This window comes from Notolepis coatsorum (genome assembly GCF_963971535.1).
Source record: "Notolepis coatsorum genome assembly, chromosome: 1".
Classification (NCBI taxonomy): Eukaryota; Metazoa; Chordata; class Actinopteri; order Aulopiformes; family Paralepididae; genus Notolepis; species Notolepis coatsorum.
Genome location: NC_140165.1, coordinates 93,327,726 through 93,346,987, shown reverse-complemented (window position 1 = coordinate 93,346,987; position 19,262 = coordinate 93,327,726). Strand labels below are relative to the sequence as shown.

The window sequence follows — 19,262 nt, the reverse complement described above, 5'->3', positions numbered from 1 at the left end:
CAGAGAAAGTTACATATATACATTTATAAAAAAGTAACTGTACTTACAGTAGATTTCATTCACGGTTTTTGCTAAATCCAGATTGAACTCTGCCATTGGAAAGGGGAGATTTGCCCCGATCCATAGTTGTGCGACTTGGCCATAATAATTAAGCATTACATCACGCGCAGGAGTGTGTTATAAGAATTAGAGCATGCCTAGGGGTGGTTGTTAGGCCCGAGGCGCAGCCAAGGGTCGTTAGACCCCCCTAGGCATGCTCTAATTCTTATAACACATGACTACAAGTGGTGTAATGTCTTTTATACAATTGCCGAATTCATCCAACCTTATTGCTATACAATAAACACATTACCGTACTTTTCGCACTATAAGCCGCACCTGACTATAAGCCGCAGCAGCTAAATTGAATGATGTGTACATATATAAGCCGCACTGGACTATAAGCCGCAGGTGTTTTAATGTTTAATTACCATATGTAATTAGCATTGGGACACAATACTGTCAGACAAATAACAAGAATGAACTCATTTACAAGTTGTATTAAGTTTAGCAAATAAGGGAACAGATAAATAACATTTCAATGCAGTCAAAAAAGCAATATTTTGATTTTAACATTTTCGGGTTTGGTCACGTCGAGTCACATATAAGCCGCACCGTTATATAAGCCGCAGGGTCGAAAAATGGGGGGAAAAGCCGCGGCTTATAGTCCGAAAAGTACGGTAATTGAAGCATAATGGACATTTATTCACAAAACCATCTGCAGAAAAAGTTGGTAAAAGAAAATAAAAAATTACCTCCGTGTCTAGAAGCAGCTGGGAGGTGCAGTGTTTCAAAGCATGCCATCTAACAGTGAAGTTAGCGGTTGTTATTGGATTGATTGATTGATTGAACATTTTATTACAGATAGACAGTGCTAATTCTAGACATAGGTTGCTTCAAAGCATGCCATCTAACAGTGAAGTTAGCGGTTGTTATTGGAATGATTGATTGATTGAACATTTTTATTACAGATAGACAGTGCTACATCTATACATAGGTTGCTTCAAAGCATGCCATCTAACAGTGAAGTTAGCGGTTGTTATTGGAATGATTGATTGATTGAACATTTTATTACCAGATTGCAGAATGGGTACAATACAGTACAGCTCAATACACACAATTGTTAACACATTCTGTGCCACGCAGTTTGCCCATCATATACCACTCTCTGCCACTGCTGTAAGCCTATGGAGTTGCTCACCTTCTTTGCAGGGCTATAACTTTTTAAATATTATAGCTATATCGACATTACTATGGCCCATTTAACATCGGGTATCTATCATTCCGGATGTGAGAATGTTATATTTTTCCATTCATACATTGTCGTGTTAGTACCGTCATGAATACAAGTATGTTTTTGGAGTGTATAGCAGTCATTCCTAGAACGCGAGTTATAGGCCCCGACGCATATTACACATAATCGATTGGCGTTTCATTCCTATACACGCTATATTATGCTCCATCATGCGTGAAGGAAAGGGGGGGGGGGGTCGTTTATGATTCCTTGATTGTCAGTAACAGCTTTCCTTAGTAAGACATCATACGTTGAGCAGATGGATTGCAATGAAATAAATGGACAATCGAGCTGGAATTAACGTTAGATTCCTCTTACCTGTGGCCAATGCGCCTGGAGAAAAAAAATTCCAATTATTTGACGTCGATCTGCTAGATCCATTTTCCGTTTGTATGACGCAATAAACGCCGAAAGCATATTGATTCTTGTGTCTCGAAAGCGATCAAATGCACTCAAGTGTTTGTCTTGATCAACATAACAAGATATCTCTGCCGGAGGATTTTCCCCGATGCACAGAGCGCCCCATCCGGTTTAGAGTGGAGTGCAACTCGCCCGAAATCCACCAGGCGGCGGTATTGAGGCATTGAAATATCAAACCGGGTCCAGCTGGCTCCCGGAGCCTTCCTGGATGAATTATGAATGCCAATAGCGAATAAAGGAAATAACGATCATAAAAACGAGTAAACTCGTTGTTGGCGTTATTCAATTGGCGGGCAATAACGAGTAAACCCGTTTTTGGCGCAGGATGTGTTAAGGGGATGCAGACCAGAGAAAGACTTTCGTCTTGTTTACATCAGGGTCCCCCATTTTCAATGCATCATAACATGACATACATGACATACAGATAGACAGTACTGCTACATCTATACATTTATGACATACCAGATTTACAAATACACTACTGTTTTTGTAGGGTGATTATGGTTTATTTACATTGAGGTTCTGGGGTCACGTGGAGTGTATTATATACGAAATAACATTTCCTTTTCTAAGCATTTTCGGTGATAGAAGTGATTGGGGAATAGTTGCGGGACGCCAAGATGTACCCACAGTAGAAAGCTTGCATGGATCCTTATATTGGTTCTTTTAACCCATTCAGTGTCAACCACGAGATTAGTCGGGTTAACTCGCTATGCGTTGAGTGCCAAGACCCGAGAAAACCCGAGAAAACTCGGGTTTTTAATCGTTATTTCTTTTATTAGCAATATCCATTCATTTTTCATCTATCCAGCCTGACGTTATCATTGGGAATGGGTCTGAGCTCGAAAAGGGCAAATACCGCCGCCTATTGTCTCCCGGATGGTATTGCACATCATTGGATTGGATGGGACTGTGCATCAGAGAAAAACTCTGGTCCGGGGTTTTCCCATCTCGGGCAAGCAGTATCTGTTACCACATTCACTGGGGAGGCTCGGAGCAGCTTTCGATTATGTTTTGGTGCTATAACGTTGGATCAATAAACGCGATCAATATTTGGAATGTCTATCAGGAATTTGATTCATCTTTTTGCAGAACATCTGATCTGAGGTAAGGACTCTATGTTACCAGTCTTGGGGTAATCAGATGTTCCTATCACCACCATTGCAGCGTGTGTGTGTGTGTGTGTGTGCGTAACGTTAGTTGTATCCACGGCATGGATAATCGATTTTTCAGCCCGCTTCTCTAGCGTGCATAAGTACACATATACTATCGATAATCTAGCGTTTATTTGAAAACGATTCATAAATCAGCCGAAAAATTATGACTTGTTTTGTGTATTCCAGTAAAGGGCTATTATCACGGATTTCTCTGGAATTCTCCAAAATCTCAAACTATACTCGTATTCAAAATGGTATAAAACGGAAATGTACCAATGAAAAAACAATCCGTTTCGTACATGTTGACTGCAAGCAAGTCATTGATAAGCGAGGGGTGTTTTAGACCCATAGCCATAATTTAAGATATAGTTTAGGCGTTTGCAAATTTCCCCGACCTCCCATTGACTTCCTTACTGGCACGCTAGCCCTAATATGGTCAAAGGGGCGTGGCTCTGAATGAGTTAATACAGCATTTTTTAAATCACGCAAAAAAAATAACCTCTGTTCTCCTTGCAATGCGTTTTTAATATATATTTCTTTTTTTTTAGATTTTTTTTTGGCGTTTTATCGCTTTATTCTACTGGGCAGTCCAGTCGAGAGAGACAGAGGAGGAATGGGAGACAGAGTGGGGGGAAGACATTCTGCAAATAACGACTGGTTTGGGAGTCGAACCCGGGTCGGCCGTGTCGCGGCTGAGCGCGCCATGTGGTTCACCACTGGGGCGCCCCTTTAATTCTTTCTTATACAGTAGGAAGGGGGAAGAGCACTATCGTGGGTGTTCCTATGACTTGTATTCTGCTTACAGCTTCGAAACTCCACTTATTTCGTTTTACAATGTCAAAGCCTTTTAAATATAATCAAAACTTTCCCATATTTCTGCTATCTATGCGCCAATAATAACGAGTTGAGTTCTATTACATGCTGGGTAGGCTGATAGTGTCTGCGCGTTCACCCGAGAGGAGTCGGATTCTGCCAGTGGCCACTCCCCCCCGCGATTTATATTTTGTTTGACAATGAGTCATGACAAACCAATTACATAATCCAACATTGTGTAAACAACTAACATCTTCTAGGTAAATTTATCTATTTTGAATGAGTCATTATGACTGAATCAATACATCCATTCATAAAGATTATTGTCCGCCATCTTGGTTTCATTCAGTAAAAGAATGAACGGCGGAGTGATTCGGAAACAAAGTTATTCGGTTGTGGGCGGCTTCTGGGATCACTTGGCGTGTGTTATGAGAAATAACTTGTTTCAGACAATCAAAATCAAGAAATTTGCATGCCATTGTATAAGGTCATTTATAGGCCTGATATTCTATATTATATACTCATATTTCAAATAGCATGTGTCTGGATGTCAGAATTTAGTAGTCTCTACAAAATCTCCTGTTTATCATCTGCCCTTTATTAATTTACTTAAATTTTTTGTACATTTCATGTCTGGTCATTTTTAGCATGGTGTTATTCACCGTCAAAGATGAAAAAAGAAACAAAGATTTATATTCTCCTTTGGTTCATCACAATTTACTCAAGCCTAGTAACAGACACAATATTTCTGACACTGGGAATACATTGCCTGAGAGCCATAGATGTCCTTAGATACCAATAAAATGCAAATGGATAAAGGTGGATTTTCAGAAAATATGGCTAGGGTTTAAGAGGTTGAAGTGTATACAGTAAAGGTTTGCAGACCTACTACATTTGAATCAATATTGGCCATAGAAGGTAGTGTGACAAGTACTACTAATTCTCTCCAAATTCTATTTTGTGTCTACATCACTGTTGTGAAGCACTTTGGGCTGCAATTCTTGTATGAAAGGTGCTACAAATACAGTTTATTATTATTATTATTGGGTGACATACTGGACACTTAGCCTCCAATATATTCCAGGTGGCGCTAGAATCAGCTGACTGTGAGCCGACACCTCCTAATGGAGCCTACATGTATGTGTTTCTCAGAGGGATGTGAAGAAATACATTCCTACTTGGAGTGCTTTAATATAGCAAGAGGGGTGATCTGAAGAACAGTTTGACCAGTTAAGGTATACATACATAAGATTCATATATTTCAGAGTTTTTGCTTTACATTGCATTGCTTTACAGACAGTTAAGGATACAAGAGCACCATCTCAGCCACATGACCTAACTCCCTTTATATTTACTTCGTACCTCATGATGAAGAATTGAATAATTTTCATGTTACCTCCGCAAAACAGAAATGTTCTCTTCCCTGTTCTTACCTCTTACAACACTGTTGTTAATGTTAATTGTTCAACAGGTTATAATCAATTCAAATATCTTCTCTCCACCCAGGACGTGAGTTTCTTTGTGAGGGACGATCTCCCTCCTGAAGCCTACCCATTCGACCAGGATGATTTCAACTTGGAAGAGTTTGTCACTGTGGATGAAGTCAGCACAAAAGAAAACGCATCGTCATCGTCCTCATCCTCCAAAAAAGTAGAATCAAGTAAAGACTCTCCTTCAGTCTCCAAGCACTCGTCTAAAATCATCCCATCTACAACAACCTGCGCCTCATCCTCCTCTACTGTCACTAGGTATTCCTCCTCCTCTTCTTCTGCTCCCCCCACTGAAAAGCCGTCCTCCACTGCTCAGAAAAAACAACAAAAGAAGAGCACCACAGCTGCCAGTAAAACACTGCCAGAGTCTGGCCACAAGGTGTCAGCAGAAGCTGCTGCAGTGAACACTGCAGAGTCAGAAGCAGAAATGGAAACATCAGTCACACAGGTGCCAGAGAAGGGGGGGGTAGATGGAACAAATCAAGCCCAGAGAGACTCACCTCCTCAAGGGAAGGACACTCAGAGTGGGGCCTCTCCCTCACTTGATCCTGGTGCTACAGAAGACAACCTCAAGACGGACATCAAGAAAACTACAGAAGACTGTGATGAAAAACCTGAAGATCACCTGGACCAAGATGATGGCGAAGTGCTTGAAATGCCCAGTATTCAGTTTGTTGAAAAAGAGGATAGTCGGATAAAAGAACATGGTACATATCGAATAGTTGACTCTGTTGAAGACCAGCCAGCTACAGAGGAATGTGAGGAAAGAAAGAAGGAAAAAACTGTGAAAAAATACTACAAAGTAATAAAGAAGAGTGACATCACTACCAGTAAAACTCCTGCTCAAAAGTCACAGCCTGTACCATCTACGAGACGTACAACCCGCTCTTCTGCTACTGTTACATCCAAAGCAACAGCCATTAAGAAAGTAACAGATGACACTGCCCCCTCTCAACCAATGGAAGAAGTCGTGAAGGACCTGGTGCATGTAGTAGTACCAACCTCGGAGGGTGTAGTAGCAAAGCCTGACCACAAGGTGTCAGCAGAAACTGCTGCAGTGAACACTGCAGAGTCAGAAGCAGAAATGGAAACATCAGTCACACAGGTGCCAGAGAAAGAGGGAGTAGAGGGAACAAATCAAGCCCAGAGAGACTCACCTCCTCAAGGGGAGGACACCCAGAGTGGTGCCTCTCCCTCACTTGATCCTGGTGCTACAGAAGACAACCTCAAGACGGACATCAAGAAAACTACAGAAGACTGTGATGAAAAACCTGAAGATCACCTGGACCAAGATGATGGCGAAGTGCTTGAAATTCCCAGTATTCAGTTTGTTGAAAAAGAGGATAGTCGGATAAAAGAACATGGTACATATCAAATAGTTGACTCTGTTGAAGACCAGCCAGCTACAGAGGAATGTGAGGAAAGAAAGGAGGAAAAAACTGTGAAAAAAGACAAAGTAATAAAGAAGCGTGACATCACTAGCAGTAAAACTCCTGCTCAAAAGTCACAGCCGGTACCATCTACGAGACGTACAACCTGCTCTTCTGCTACTGTTACATCCAAAGCAACAGCCATTAAGAAAGTAACAGACGACACTGCCCCCTCTCAACCAATGGAAGAAGTCGTGAAGGACCTGGTGCATGTAGTAGTACCAACCTCGGAGGGTGTAGTAGCAAAGCCTGACCACAAGGTGTCGGCAGAAGCTGCTGCAGTGAACACTACAAAGTCAGAAGCAGAAATGGAAACATCAGTCAAACAACCACAGGTGTCAGAGAAAGAGGGAGTAGAGGGAACAAATCAAGCCCAGAGAGACTCACCTCCTCAAGGGGAGGACGCCCAGAGTGGTGCCTCTCCCTCACTTGATCCTGGTGCTACAGAAGACAACCTCAAAACAGACATCAAGAAAACTACAGAAGACTGTGATGAAAAACCTGAAGATCACCTGGACAAAGATGATGGCTATGAAAACCAATTTGCTGAATCCCAGGAAGGCCAGACTGCACACAAGGAAACGTATAAGATATTGGACAGTGTCGATGATGAAGAAAGCAAGAGTGACCATCCGATGGATATGTTGGATTCTTTCAAAGTCTTGGACAGTATTGAAGACCTAACGGAAATGGATGCAGAAGACAATCAACCAGTCAACGATGACAAAGAAATGGAAAAACAACTACCTGAAGAAGCTCATCAAATGATAGACACATTTGATAAAGACATGGGAGGCAAAGATGACGAGATGCCTAAGGAAGATAATTTGCAAGTCTTGGATTCAGGCGAACAAACTCCAATGGATTGTAAAGATAATAACAAACTGGTTTCAGAGGAATCTTTACAAGATGGCAACCAAGCTGCCAAAGACGATCTAGAAATCCAAGATAACAAGGACCCCAAGGAATCTTCTCTTCCGATTGCAGATTCTGCTGAGGATAAGAGTGTTGGAGAAGATGACAGGAAATACACCATAGAAAAACAAGATAACCAGATCTTGGAGGATGAATTGTTCCAGATTTTGGATTCGGTTGACAATGCCACTTCCATGGATGAGGAAAGCTTAAAATGCACATCAAGCGAAGTGCTTGAAATGCCCAGTATTCAGTTTGATGAAAAAGGGGATAGTCAGATAAAAGAAGATGATACATATCAAATAGTTGACTCTGTTGAAGACCAGCCAGCTACAGAGGAATGTGAGGAAAGAAAGAAGGAAAAAACAGTGAAAAAAGACTACAAAGTAATAAAGAAGAGTGACATCACTACCAGGATGTCCAAAAACCAAAAGAAAGCAACACCTCAGAGAGACGATAAAACATCTAAAGATGAGAACAACCTGAAAGCAAATAGTGACACCATGACAAAAGCGTATGAAAAAGAGGTAGATGAAGATGCATTTGAGATTGTAGATTCGGTGGAGGATGAGCCAAATAACGACAATCTCACCACTGCAGAAGAGGCACAAAATAAGGAAAGGACACCCAAGAAACATGATAGAGCGGCGAAAAGAGAGAATATGACAAGGAAAAGCAACACGCCTGAAGGAAGAAGGGAAAGGACACAGAAGAAAGAGGAGAGAATGACTAGACCAGTAAGGACGACGAGAGCATCCAAAAAACAGGAAGAAGAAGCTTCTTCTCAGGTTGTAGATTGTGTTGATGACCAGCCAACCACGGAACACCCTGAGAGGGGAAAGAAGAACAACACCGCAAAGACATATGATAGAATGGCTAGAAAAGAGGAGAAACCAACAAGTAAGAGCAAGGAAACTAAGGAAGCATCCAAAACGGAGGAAGAGAAAGCTATGTATGAGATAGTGGATTCTGTAGAGGATGAACCAGTAGAAGACCATCTGACCAACACAGAGGGGTCTGATAGAGGAAAGAAGGAAAGCACAAGTACAAAAGAAGATGGTACAGCTAAAAGAGATGACAAACCAACGAGAAAGAGCAGAACCAAGATAGAAGTATCAGATTCATATCAGATTGTAGATTATGTGGAGGATGAGCCAACTGTTGATTATTTGACCATCGAAGAAGGGTCTGAGAGAGTGAAGAAAGACAGAACATCTAAGAAAGAGATTGTAGATTCTGTGGAGGATGAGCCAATTGATTATTCTCTGACCACTGCAGAAGGGTCTGATGGACAAAGGAAGAACAGAGCGCTTAGAGAAGAATGTAGAACTGATGAATCCAAGGAAGAGGAGGCTATCTATCAGATAGTGGACTCTGTCGAGGAAGAAGTTGAAGATGATCTGATGACCACAGAAGGGTCTGATGGAGGAAGGAAAGAAAGAATGGCTAAGAAAGACGATAAAACTTCAAAAAAATATGAGACACTGAGCAAGAGTTGTGACATCACTACAGGAGCCGCTGACAATGAAAACAAAGACAAAGACCAAACAGCCAAGAAGAGCGACGGCCCCGCTGAAGGGTCTGAAAACGAGGAGAAAGACAATATGACTAAGGAGGAGGATAAAACACCCGAAGGAGAGGAAAACCAGACAACTAAAAGTGCTCTGGTGACGCTGGATGAGGTGAGCGAGGAAGAGAAAGATTACCCAGACGACACAGAGGAGGAGAAAGAGCTCAGCAAGAGACAAGCCGCTGTGAAAGAGAAGTGTCTGACAAAGGAGCGAGACAAGAGGGAGAAGAGGAGCAAGGAGAGAGAAGAGCGGGAGAAAGGGAGAGAGAAGAAGAGGAGGAATAGCAGCAGCAACAGTAGCAGTAGAGCAGAAGGAGGGAGGAGAAGAGGGAAGGAGAGAGGGAGAAACAAAGAAGAGGTGGATCTGGAGGGGCTGGTGACTCTGGATGAGGTGGGAGCAGATGAGCCTGGTGGAGAGGTGGTTGAAGGAGGAGTTGAGAGGAGTGGAAGGATGGATGAAGGGATGATGGATGAAGGGATGATGGAGGGATATCTTCAGGCACTGGTCACCCTGGATGAGGAAGAGGACGGAGGGGTGGGACGGAGCGCTACAGCGCCACAACCACCCAGCCAGGAGGAGGAACCGGGCGATGCCTTCAACCCTGAGGTCAGGAACTGGTTCTGTTAATATATTAACTCACTCGTTTATTTATTCAGGAAATAGTAGTTTTTGATAAGCATGTTTATCCATGCTTATCAAAAACTACTATTTCCTGTTGAGCTTTATTCATGATGCACCGCTCTCCCTCTACCTGTACCCAACTTCATTCAACAATGTGATGCCCCAGTATTAATGCCACACGGTTGTATTCATTGATGATTTAGTAATACGCATATTGTAGAAGACCAGTCCTATAGGGAGGTGTAGTCTGACGTCACTGGTTGTTCCACCCGTATAGGGATTTATCATTGGGAAAATGGATTATCGGCTATTGTAACAATTCTGCCGCATGGAAATTGAAAAGCTTTCCATTTTTGCACAAAATGAGTTCCCTTCTATCACTAACATTATTGTTTAAAGGGGACATGCATTGCTATTCCTAGCACTATTTGGGCAACTTTACACAATTCCTGTGAGTCTGTAAGGTTTTTTTCAAAAAAATTCATTGTTTTATATTTCTAATGAAGTACTCAAAAGCCTCATTTCCAGCCTCAGGATTTCAGGAGGGAGAGAGAGAGGGACACGGAGCATAAAGTTATCTCTCCACTGCTTCCCCCGCGCGATCCAGGTTGTGTGTGTAAATGCGTGTGTTTGTGTTTCACACACTCCTGCACTGCGGCCCCTCCCTCTCTCTCTCTACCAGGGAGAAGCCCCGCACGTCAGGTTGTGTGTAATATGCGTGTGTGTTTGTTTCCCTGACAGAAGCTCCTCTCTCTCTCTCTCTCTCTCTCTCTCTCTCTCTCTCTCTCTCTCTCTCTCTCTCTCTCTCTCTCTCTCTCTCTCTCTCTCTCTCTCTCTCTCTCTCTCTCTCTCTCTCTCTCTCTCTCTCTCTCTCTCTCTCTCTCTCTCTCTCTCTCTCTCTCTCTCTCTCTCTCTCTCTCTCTCTCTCTCTCTCTCTCTCTCTCTCTCTCTCGCTCTCTTTCTGCCTCGCTCTGTTTGAGGAAGTGAAGATATTTCCACTCGCTCTGCTGTCGCTGTCAACCATAGAGGGGGCGTTAGTTATGCAAATCGGTACCCTATTCATGTCAGCAATACCGTCAAATCAGAACAGCTTAGCTGAACTCGAGACTAGACTGATGAGCCAATATGGTAATTAGAGACACAGACCCATTGATAATAACCCCTATTGCTATAAAACAATGTTAAATAATGAAAAAGCCATTTATAATGCATGTCCCCTTTAAGCATTTTTGGTTGAAATCAAATTTGGCGATTCTTTTTAATGATTAATTGTGAATATTTTCATGTTGAGCTATAGATTGTGGATGAATAAGCACAGAAAGGTACACCATGCAAATGTTAATGCTTTATTTGTTTTAAACGACGATTTAGAAATGGGCAATGGGGAAATACATTGCGTTGGACAGAGGGTGGAACACTAAAAACGGCAATGCGCTGCGGTAACAATAGATAGAGAATAACATTTAATAGCAATCCTGTCTTTTATCATATTACAGTGCAGTATGATATTTTAAAGTGACCTTATCGATACCCTAATGTAGATAAAAGATGACATAATATAATTTTATTCAATGCATTTCTGAAATGATAAAAGATAAATCAGAGATGGATGATCATCATGAAAAACAAACTGTACTCCCTAGAAATAAATATGATGCACAGCGGATTAAATACTTATTATTCCAAAGAGACTTGAGACTTGACTTGGACTCTAGCTCAAAGACTTGATTGTGAGCATCTCCGCTATGAAGCCATCCCAAAATAGCTTCCACCATGCCTTTGGTTTTTAAGTTCTCTCTCTCGCACTCTGTTGTTTTTCTGTAATGCTTTCTCTCTCTCTCTGTGTAGACTCTGGTGAGTCTAGATGAGGCGGTAGGAGGTGAAGAAGAGGAGAAGACAAAGGAGGAACATGCGAAGAAAACGTCCAGCACTGCTAAACGCAAGCTTAGCACTGACCACACAGGTGTGTGTGTGGTGGTTGAAGTTGCCCCAGTGAACTTTCTTTGTCCTTTCATTATGACTCATCCCTCTTAACCCTCTTCCTGTGTCTCCATCTCTCTGTCTCTCTTCAGAGGAAAGGATGAATTTTGTTACTGTTGATGAGGTCGTGGAGGAAGAGGAAGAGGAGGTGGTGGTCGTTACGCCGAAGGAACGAGGAAGACCCAAGAAGAGAGGAAGACAGACCCCTGGTAACACACACATGCAGTCTGCCTGACAACCTAAACCTTTTCAGGTGTACATTGTCTGGAATGTTTTCCAGAATTCTTCTTGCAATGCTGCTACGCAGACAGTTGTATGATGTTCCACTGTCAGGGCAGCTGGTTAGTGAAGAGGTCTAAGCAGAGACCCAGGGCAGCTGGTTAGTGTAGAGGTCTAAGCAGAGACCCAGGGCAGCTGGTTAGTGTAGAGGTCTAAGCAGAGACCCAGGGCAGCTGGTTAGTGTAGAGGTCTAAGCCCACTGTCAGGGCAGCTGGTTAGTGTAGAGGTCTAAGCAGAGACCCAGGGCAGCTAGTTAGTGTAGAGGTCTAAGCAGAGACCCAGGGCAGCTGGTTAGTGTAGAGGTCTAAGCCCACTGTCAGGGCAGCTGGTTAGTGTAGAGGTCTAAGCAGAGACCCAGGGCAGCTAGTTAGTGTAGAGGTCTAAGCACTCGCAGGTTTCAGATCCCGGCAGTGGTACCTCTGGCTTGGTCAGTCGTCCCGTCGTATGAATACAATTGCCAGTGTTTGTGGTGGGAATGAGTCCTGGTCGTTGCAATCCTACTGGTCGGTCGGGGCACCTGTTCATCAGGGAGGGGATCTGGGGGAGATAGCATGAACCTCTGCCTGCGTTAAGGTCTCCCAGTGAAACTCCTAGCTGTCAGGTGGAAAGAAGAGGCTGGCGACTCTGACACATGTATCAGAGGAGGCAGGTGATAGTCTACACTAGGGCCGGGCAATTAATCGAAAATAAATCGCGATCTCGATTCATAGACCTATGCAATCTCATTTCTAAGTTATGACGATTTAAAAAAAAATACTTTTTACTTTACTTTTTAAATGATTTTATTGAAAAAATAAGAACTGTGAGAGAATCGTGATCTCAATTCTTAGAGAGAAAAATCGTGATTCACATTTTAGCAAGAATCGCCCAGCCCTAGTCTACAGCCTCCCCAGACCAACAGTAAGGCAGGATGTGGTAGTCTACACCCTCCCCAGAAATATGAGTTTATAGAAATCTCAGCACACACATTGCATCGGAAACCGGATGATTTAGACGTGAGCAAATGATGCCGTCATGAAATCGTTGTAGACCTAGGGCTTTCGATGGAGGTCAGAATTGTATAAAAATAAATATATATATATGCACATAATATGCTAGAGGTCGCCAAAATAGCGTGTTCCACCGGTGGGCAAATCATCCTCAAGAGCCGGGCTGTTGCACGTTAAGAGGAATCAGTGGCATTCTTCACTCACGTTTTCATGTGTTCATGAATCTGACAGGGATCTTTAAGTTTGTTCTTACAAACTTCCTACAAGTTCTTAAGAAGATATTTATGAAGACACTTGCGAAAATGTTCGAGAATGAGGTCTGTTGTGTTTAGGTTATTTAGGTCTAGAAATCCAAAACAAACATGTTTCCTTTACGAAGTTCAGTGACCATGGGACCAGAACTCTATTGGGACTAGACAGATTGAACAAACCAGAACTCTATTGGCACTAGACAGATAGAACCAACCAGAACTCTATTGGGACTAGACAGACTAGACCAGAACTTTATTGGGACTACTAGACAGATGGAACCAGAACTCTATTGGGACTAGATGGGTTGAACCATAACTATATTGGAACTGGACAGGTAGAACCAGAACTCTATTGCATACTTGCTGATACAAGGTACCAATATGAGTACTTAATAATACCATTAAATTGATTATGTAAAAGTTAAATAGTAAAAGGTTTTACGTTATTCATAATGACAACAATTTCATCATACTCTCTCTCTCTCACATACTCACCAAACACACACACATACAATTTACCTTGGATCGAATACAGTTGCAATGCAGTAGAATGGGTCATGAAGTGTCTCTTGATGGCTACAGCTAAGGTTCCTTTTGTTGTTTTAATGCCATGATCCTCGTCTGTTTCTTTGGTCAAATGTCTCTGATGCAATGGTCACAGCAGGAATCACAAGTGAGGAGCTCACTTTTCGGCTTAACTCCTCAAACGGAGCCAGAACAGATAGTATTTTCCAGAACTGTCCACTGGTGAGCGGTGAGATTATATTCAGACCCAAATATTCACATGTAGCATGTATTATTGTTGTTCCAGCTGCACATCACTTCTCTTGACAGTTTAGCAGAGCAAGCTGACGTTGCTCCTCTTCTGCCTACCTGCTCAACCGACAAGAGGTTAACATCTGTTGCTGTAAAACGTGACATGGGCGTAAAGTGGTAGCAGGTGCCGCTGTATCGGAGTAGTTTTACAAGTACATGAGCACAGTATCGGACCCGGTATCGAGACACCCCTAATATTAACACAACATGTACATGAAATAACGTGTAATTTGGTGTATACAGTATTAGCATGGCTCCCAGTGGCACTCGAACCTCTAACTCTGGCAGCATCAGGGTCGTGCAAGATAGATCCATGGACACCAGAGAGAATCAAGATAGATCCATGGACACCAGAGAGAATCAAGATAGATCCATGGACACCAGAGAGAATCAAGATAGATCCATGGACACCAGAGAGAATCAAGATAGATCCATGGACACCAGAGAGAATCAAGATAGATCCATGGACACCAGAGAGAATCAAGATAGATCCATGGACACCAGAGAGAATCATGTTTGAATCCATTTTGTCTCTAATTTAATCTTCCTCTCTTCCTCTTTCCATTCTTCATCAGTGAGGCAGTCGACTAGAGGAAAACGTGGGACCATGAAGGAGAAAGAGGAAAAGGAGGAAAAGCCTCCCACAAAACAAGCCCCTCCCATAAAACAACAAGCCCCTCCCATAAAACAACAAGCCCCTCCCATAAAACAACAAGCCCCTCTCACAAAACAACAAGCCCCTCTCACAAAACAACAAGCCCCTCTCACAAAACAACAAGCCCCTCTCACAAAACAACAAGCCCCTCCCACAAAACAACAAGCCCCTCTCACAAAACAACAAGCCCCTCTCACAAAACAACAAGCCCCTCCCACAAAACAACAAACCCTTCTCACAAAACAACAAGCCCCTCTCACAAAACAACAAGCCTCTCTCACAGAAATACAAGCCCCTCCCACAGAACAAACCCATTCCACTTTGCCAGACGCCACCTCTTCATTGGTAAAAGATGCATCTGCGTCGTTGATTGACGATCTCCCAGACCTCCAGATCAAAGAGGCTGAGGTGAGAGAGAACCGACCCAGCATCGATGCCGCCTCTACTGGGCAGGACCAGCAGCATCATCCCCCTGAGAACCAGACCTCGGCTGGAGGGATGGAGTCAGAAGACCAGGCTAGAGCTGCTCTCAAAGGTAGAGAGATTCAATACATGATACAAGTGTCATTTTCTCTTTCTTTTTATAAGTAATACATTCTTAACCTCTTTAGCCCTAGCCCTATTTTCTGAAAATCCATCTAAAATGACATACCTAAGTAAATGGAAGATTGCTCCACTTCTACAAGGTCCATTTGCATGTACTTGGTATCTAGGGACATCTATGGATCTCAGGGAATGTATTCACAGTGTCAGAAATTCAGCACCTTCTTGAGATCATGTGTACAGAAAATCTAAGCAAAGGGAATATGATTAAACAGAAGGTTTTGTAGATACAATACTGAATTCTGCCATCAAGGACACATGCAATTTGAAATATGATTATAGAATATCAGGCCTATAAATTACCTTATTATAGCCAAGTCGCACATCTATGGATCGGGCCAAATCTCCCCTTTCCAATGGCAGCGTTCAATCTGGATTTAGTATCACCAGGCGTGATCCACAAACCGTGAATGAAATCTACTGTAAGTTACTTTTTTATTCTGTGAATTTCTCCGTCATTTTTCATCAGATTCCAATGACATTTCTTGCTAGACGTTCACAGAAAGGTAGATAAACGATCTGCGTTCTAATTTATGCCAATAACGTTCAGGTTTGTGGGAGATAATCCTGATTAAAAAAAAAAAAGTAAATCCACAAGTCATATGATTGACGGGAGCTGGCTTGAGCTGTGTAGTGTAGTTTTTCGAAATTCCAACGCCATTTGAAAGCCCTGGGTCTCCTCTCCTCATATGACTACAAACAAAATGGCGGCGCACATTTCCTTCTGTCGATATTTGCTAGTTTCTGAATTGATTTCCAAAACTCATATTTCACTAATAACATTTTAACCTATTGGTAAACAAACATATTGCTGAAAATATACACATTGACTGCTGTTGTGATAGAGTTAGGGTCTTTACTCTTGGCTACATTTGAGGGGGAAAAAGCTACATTAATTCATACAGTCTGTAGAGATGGATTTATGGCGTGATGTCATTTTGGGTCCGGTACTGGACCCATCAGGTTAAGAGGTTAACTTGCTGAAAGTTCTATAATCCTGCTTTCACTCGATCAAAATGGAAATGAATGTATTTTTCAGTTTTGATGTATTTCTCTCTGTCTTTCTTTTCTTCTCATTTATGCTCCCTCGCTTTTTATGTTCTCATTCCTTCTCTCCCCCTCTCACCTCACCATGTCTTATTTACTCTCTTGCTCTCTGTATCTCTCATCCTGTCTTATTTACTCTCTCTCTGTATCTCTCATCATGTTTTGTTTACTATCTCTCTGTATTTTTCATCCTGTCTTATTTACTCTCTCTGTATCTCTCAGGCCCTGTCCACACGAACGCGGGTGTTATATAACCGAGCCTTAATGTGCGCGGTTGCACTGCTCGGCCACACGCAACCGGGGTTTTGGAACACTGCAACCGCGGTCTTTGAAAACCGGAGTCCAGGATGAAGTTTTGCGCGCATCCCGGTTACAGTGGTTGCGTGTGGGCATAGTAACCGAGGCTATTTCCAGTGTTTACGGCAGAGCTGTCGCAATTATTTCCCATGTTTACGGCAGACTGTCGCAAACAATAGCTAGTTAGCAACCGAACGCGGGGTAGAGAGATTAGAGCAGAGCCAACTACATCTTTACAGCAGAGCTGTCCCAAGTAGCGTTATATGAAAATGATTGTAACAAACTTTTGTTCTAAACGTATCGTCTGTGTTGAAGAGTGTTGTGATCGACTGATGATGTCGGTTGTTGCATTCCTGACCTGACCAGAGTAAACCTGTAGCTGCGGCTAAACTAAGCTCACGCGTTGTCAAGTTATTGTTATAAGGAACCCAGTCCAAACTACAACAGTCTGCATCCCCTTAACAATTGTTTGTATTGAGCCGTATTGTATTGTACCCATTCTGCAATGTGTTAAATAACGTTTTCATCCATTCATTCTACTAGTTACTTTATTATTACGTTAGCACGTAAGCTAACAAAATCGGCGATCTTTTTGTGAGACTAAACTCCGCTCTTGGTGGTGAATTGTGTTGATGTTGGTTTTGTTTCATCAACAAATGAGGCAGAACAGACAGTGAATGTATAATTTTTTGTTTATTGCACTTACATTATTCGTTGCTAGCTGTAGCTAATTTGGCTGTGAGCAAGGAGGAATGTTTGTGTTCAGGCTTCAGTTCAGTTTCCGGTATTAATTCTAAACCCTTCTGATTGGTTGCAATTGCCTTCATGAACTACATCGCCACCTACTGCTTTGGCATTGTACTACATATATATATATACGTCACTCTGTGCAGGGTTTAAACCACGTCGTGTGGACAGAGTTTAAATTTTTTTGAATAATTTTTAAAACCTCTGTCAAAAATACCTGTGATCGTGTGGACTGGGCCTCATCCTGTCTTATTTACTCTCTCTGTATCTCTCTTCCTGTCTTATTTACTCTCTCTCTATCTCTCATCCTGTCTTAATTACTCTCTCTCTGTATCTCTCATCCTGTCTTGTTTACTCTCTCTCTATCTCATCCTGTCTTATTTACTCTCTCTATCTCTGTATCTCTCATCCTGTCTTATTTACTCTCTCTCTCTCTGTATCTCTCATCCTGTCTTATTTACTCTCTCTCTCTATCTCTCATCCTGTCTTAATTACTCTCTCTCTGTATCTCTCATCCTGTCTTGTTTACTCTCTCTCTATCTCATCCTGTCTTATTTACTCTCTCTATCTCTGTATCTCTCATCCTGTCTTATTTACTCTCTCTCTCTCTGTATCTCTCATCCTGTCTTATTTACTCTCTCTCTCTCTCTGTATCTCTCATCCTGTCTTATTTACTCTTTCTCTATCTCATCCTGTCTTATTTACTCTCTATCTCTCATCCTGTCTTGTTTACTCTCTCTCTATCTCATCCTGTCTTATTTACTCTCTATCTCTGTATCTCTCATCCTGTCTTATTTACTCTGTATCTCTCATCCTGTCTTATTTACTCTCTCTCTCTGTATCTCTCATCCTGTCTTATTTACTCTCTCTCTGTATCTCTCATCCTGTCTCATTTACTCTCAAATGTCTCATCCTGTCTGTTGTGAAGGATCAGATTAAACCGAATATATATATTTATTTATATATATATTTAATTGTATTTGTATATCGTTTGATATCCCCTGTATATTCCTTGTACAATATGCACTGAATATCCCTTTAGTCTACTAAACAGCCCATAATAGTTTCATTCTACCATTGGACGAGAACCTGGCGCCAGGTTGCCATACCCCTAGGTCCAAGTTCAATCGTGCCGCCTAACATGTCGTGGCAAGCCCCGGTTCCGCGCAGGAATATGTCGGGCGAAATACGAATGGTACTATTTGTTCATAGCGCATATATATATGGCGCAAGTAAAGTAGAACTTTCTTTTTAGTCCAGTTCTTTACCCTCCAACAGAGTGACAGACGCAAAGCCTCCCCACGACGCACGTGTGGTGTAGTAAGGCCTACTTGGCCCAGAAATAGGCATTGAGATATCGTGTAGATTAATAGTTGAATAGTCATAGTTTGGCACTATACCGTCGAGTTGGACGTATTCTATTAAGCTAATAATAGTCTATTTATGTATGGTGCATCGTTCGGTTAGAGTTCTAAAGTTATCAGTACCCCCATCGTTCCTGACGTTATCTGGACGCTTAACCAGGCTGAGCAGACCCCTAGTGGTGCTTGCATCCGAGGAGCTCCGGGCCAAGAGCGACTGGACCTGTATATTGGATTACTCTACCCGGACGACGGCGAGCCTTCCACGGCTTGGATTATGCTTTGGGTGCTTTGATTATTCCATGGATAAAGGCCAACACTGCAGAGTGTTGGAACTACCCCCCGGAGAGGACTCCAGGTGAGACGGCGCTCTACACCAGTGAGGTCGCCTCACGTCTCTCCGTTGTGGACCGGCAGCTACCGTCCACAGAGGGTCCAGCTGTATTCGTCTGCGGACCGAGGTTCTGTGGGCACCGTGTTCAAGACT

At 42.4% G+C, this 19,262-nt stretch overlaps 1 protein-coding gene across 1 annotated transcript in view; it reads left to right on the top strand.

Moving 5' to 3' along the window:
* The window catches only part of LOC311230111 (uncharacterized protein), a 40,114-nt gene that overhangs the window by 12,040 nt on the left and 8,812 nt on the right, over positions 1 to 19,262 (top strand). The window contains exons 5-8 of the mRNA XM_084316278.1: positions 5,230 to 9,735; positions 11,599 to 11,713; positions 11,823 to 11,939; positions 14,641 to 15,255. Of these exons, the coding sequence (XP_084172404.1) occupies positions 5,230 to 9,735; positions 11,599 to 11,713; positions 11,823 to 11,939; positions 14,641 to 15,255 (5,353 nt within the window). The remainder of the gene's footprint in view (positions 1 to 5,229; positions 9,736 to 11,598; positions 11,714 to 11,822; positions 11,940 to 14,640; positions 15,256 to 19,262) is intronic.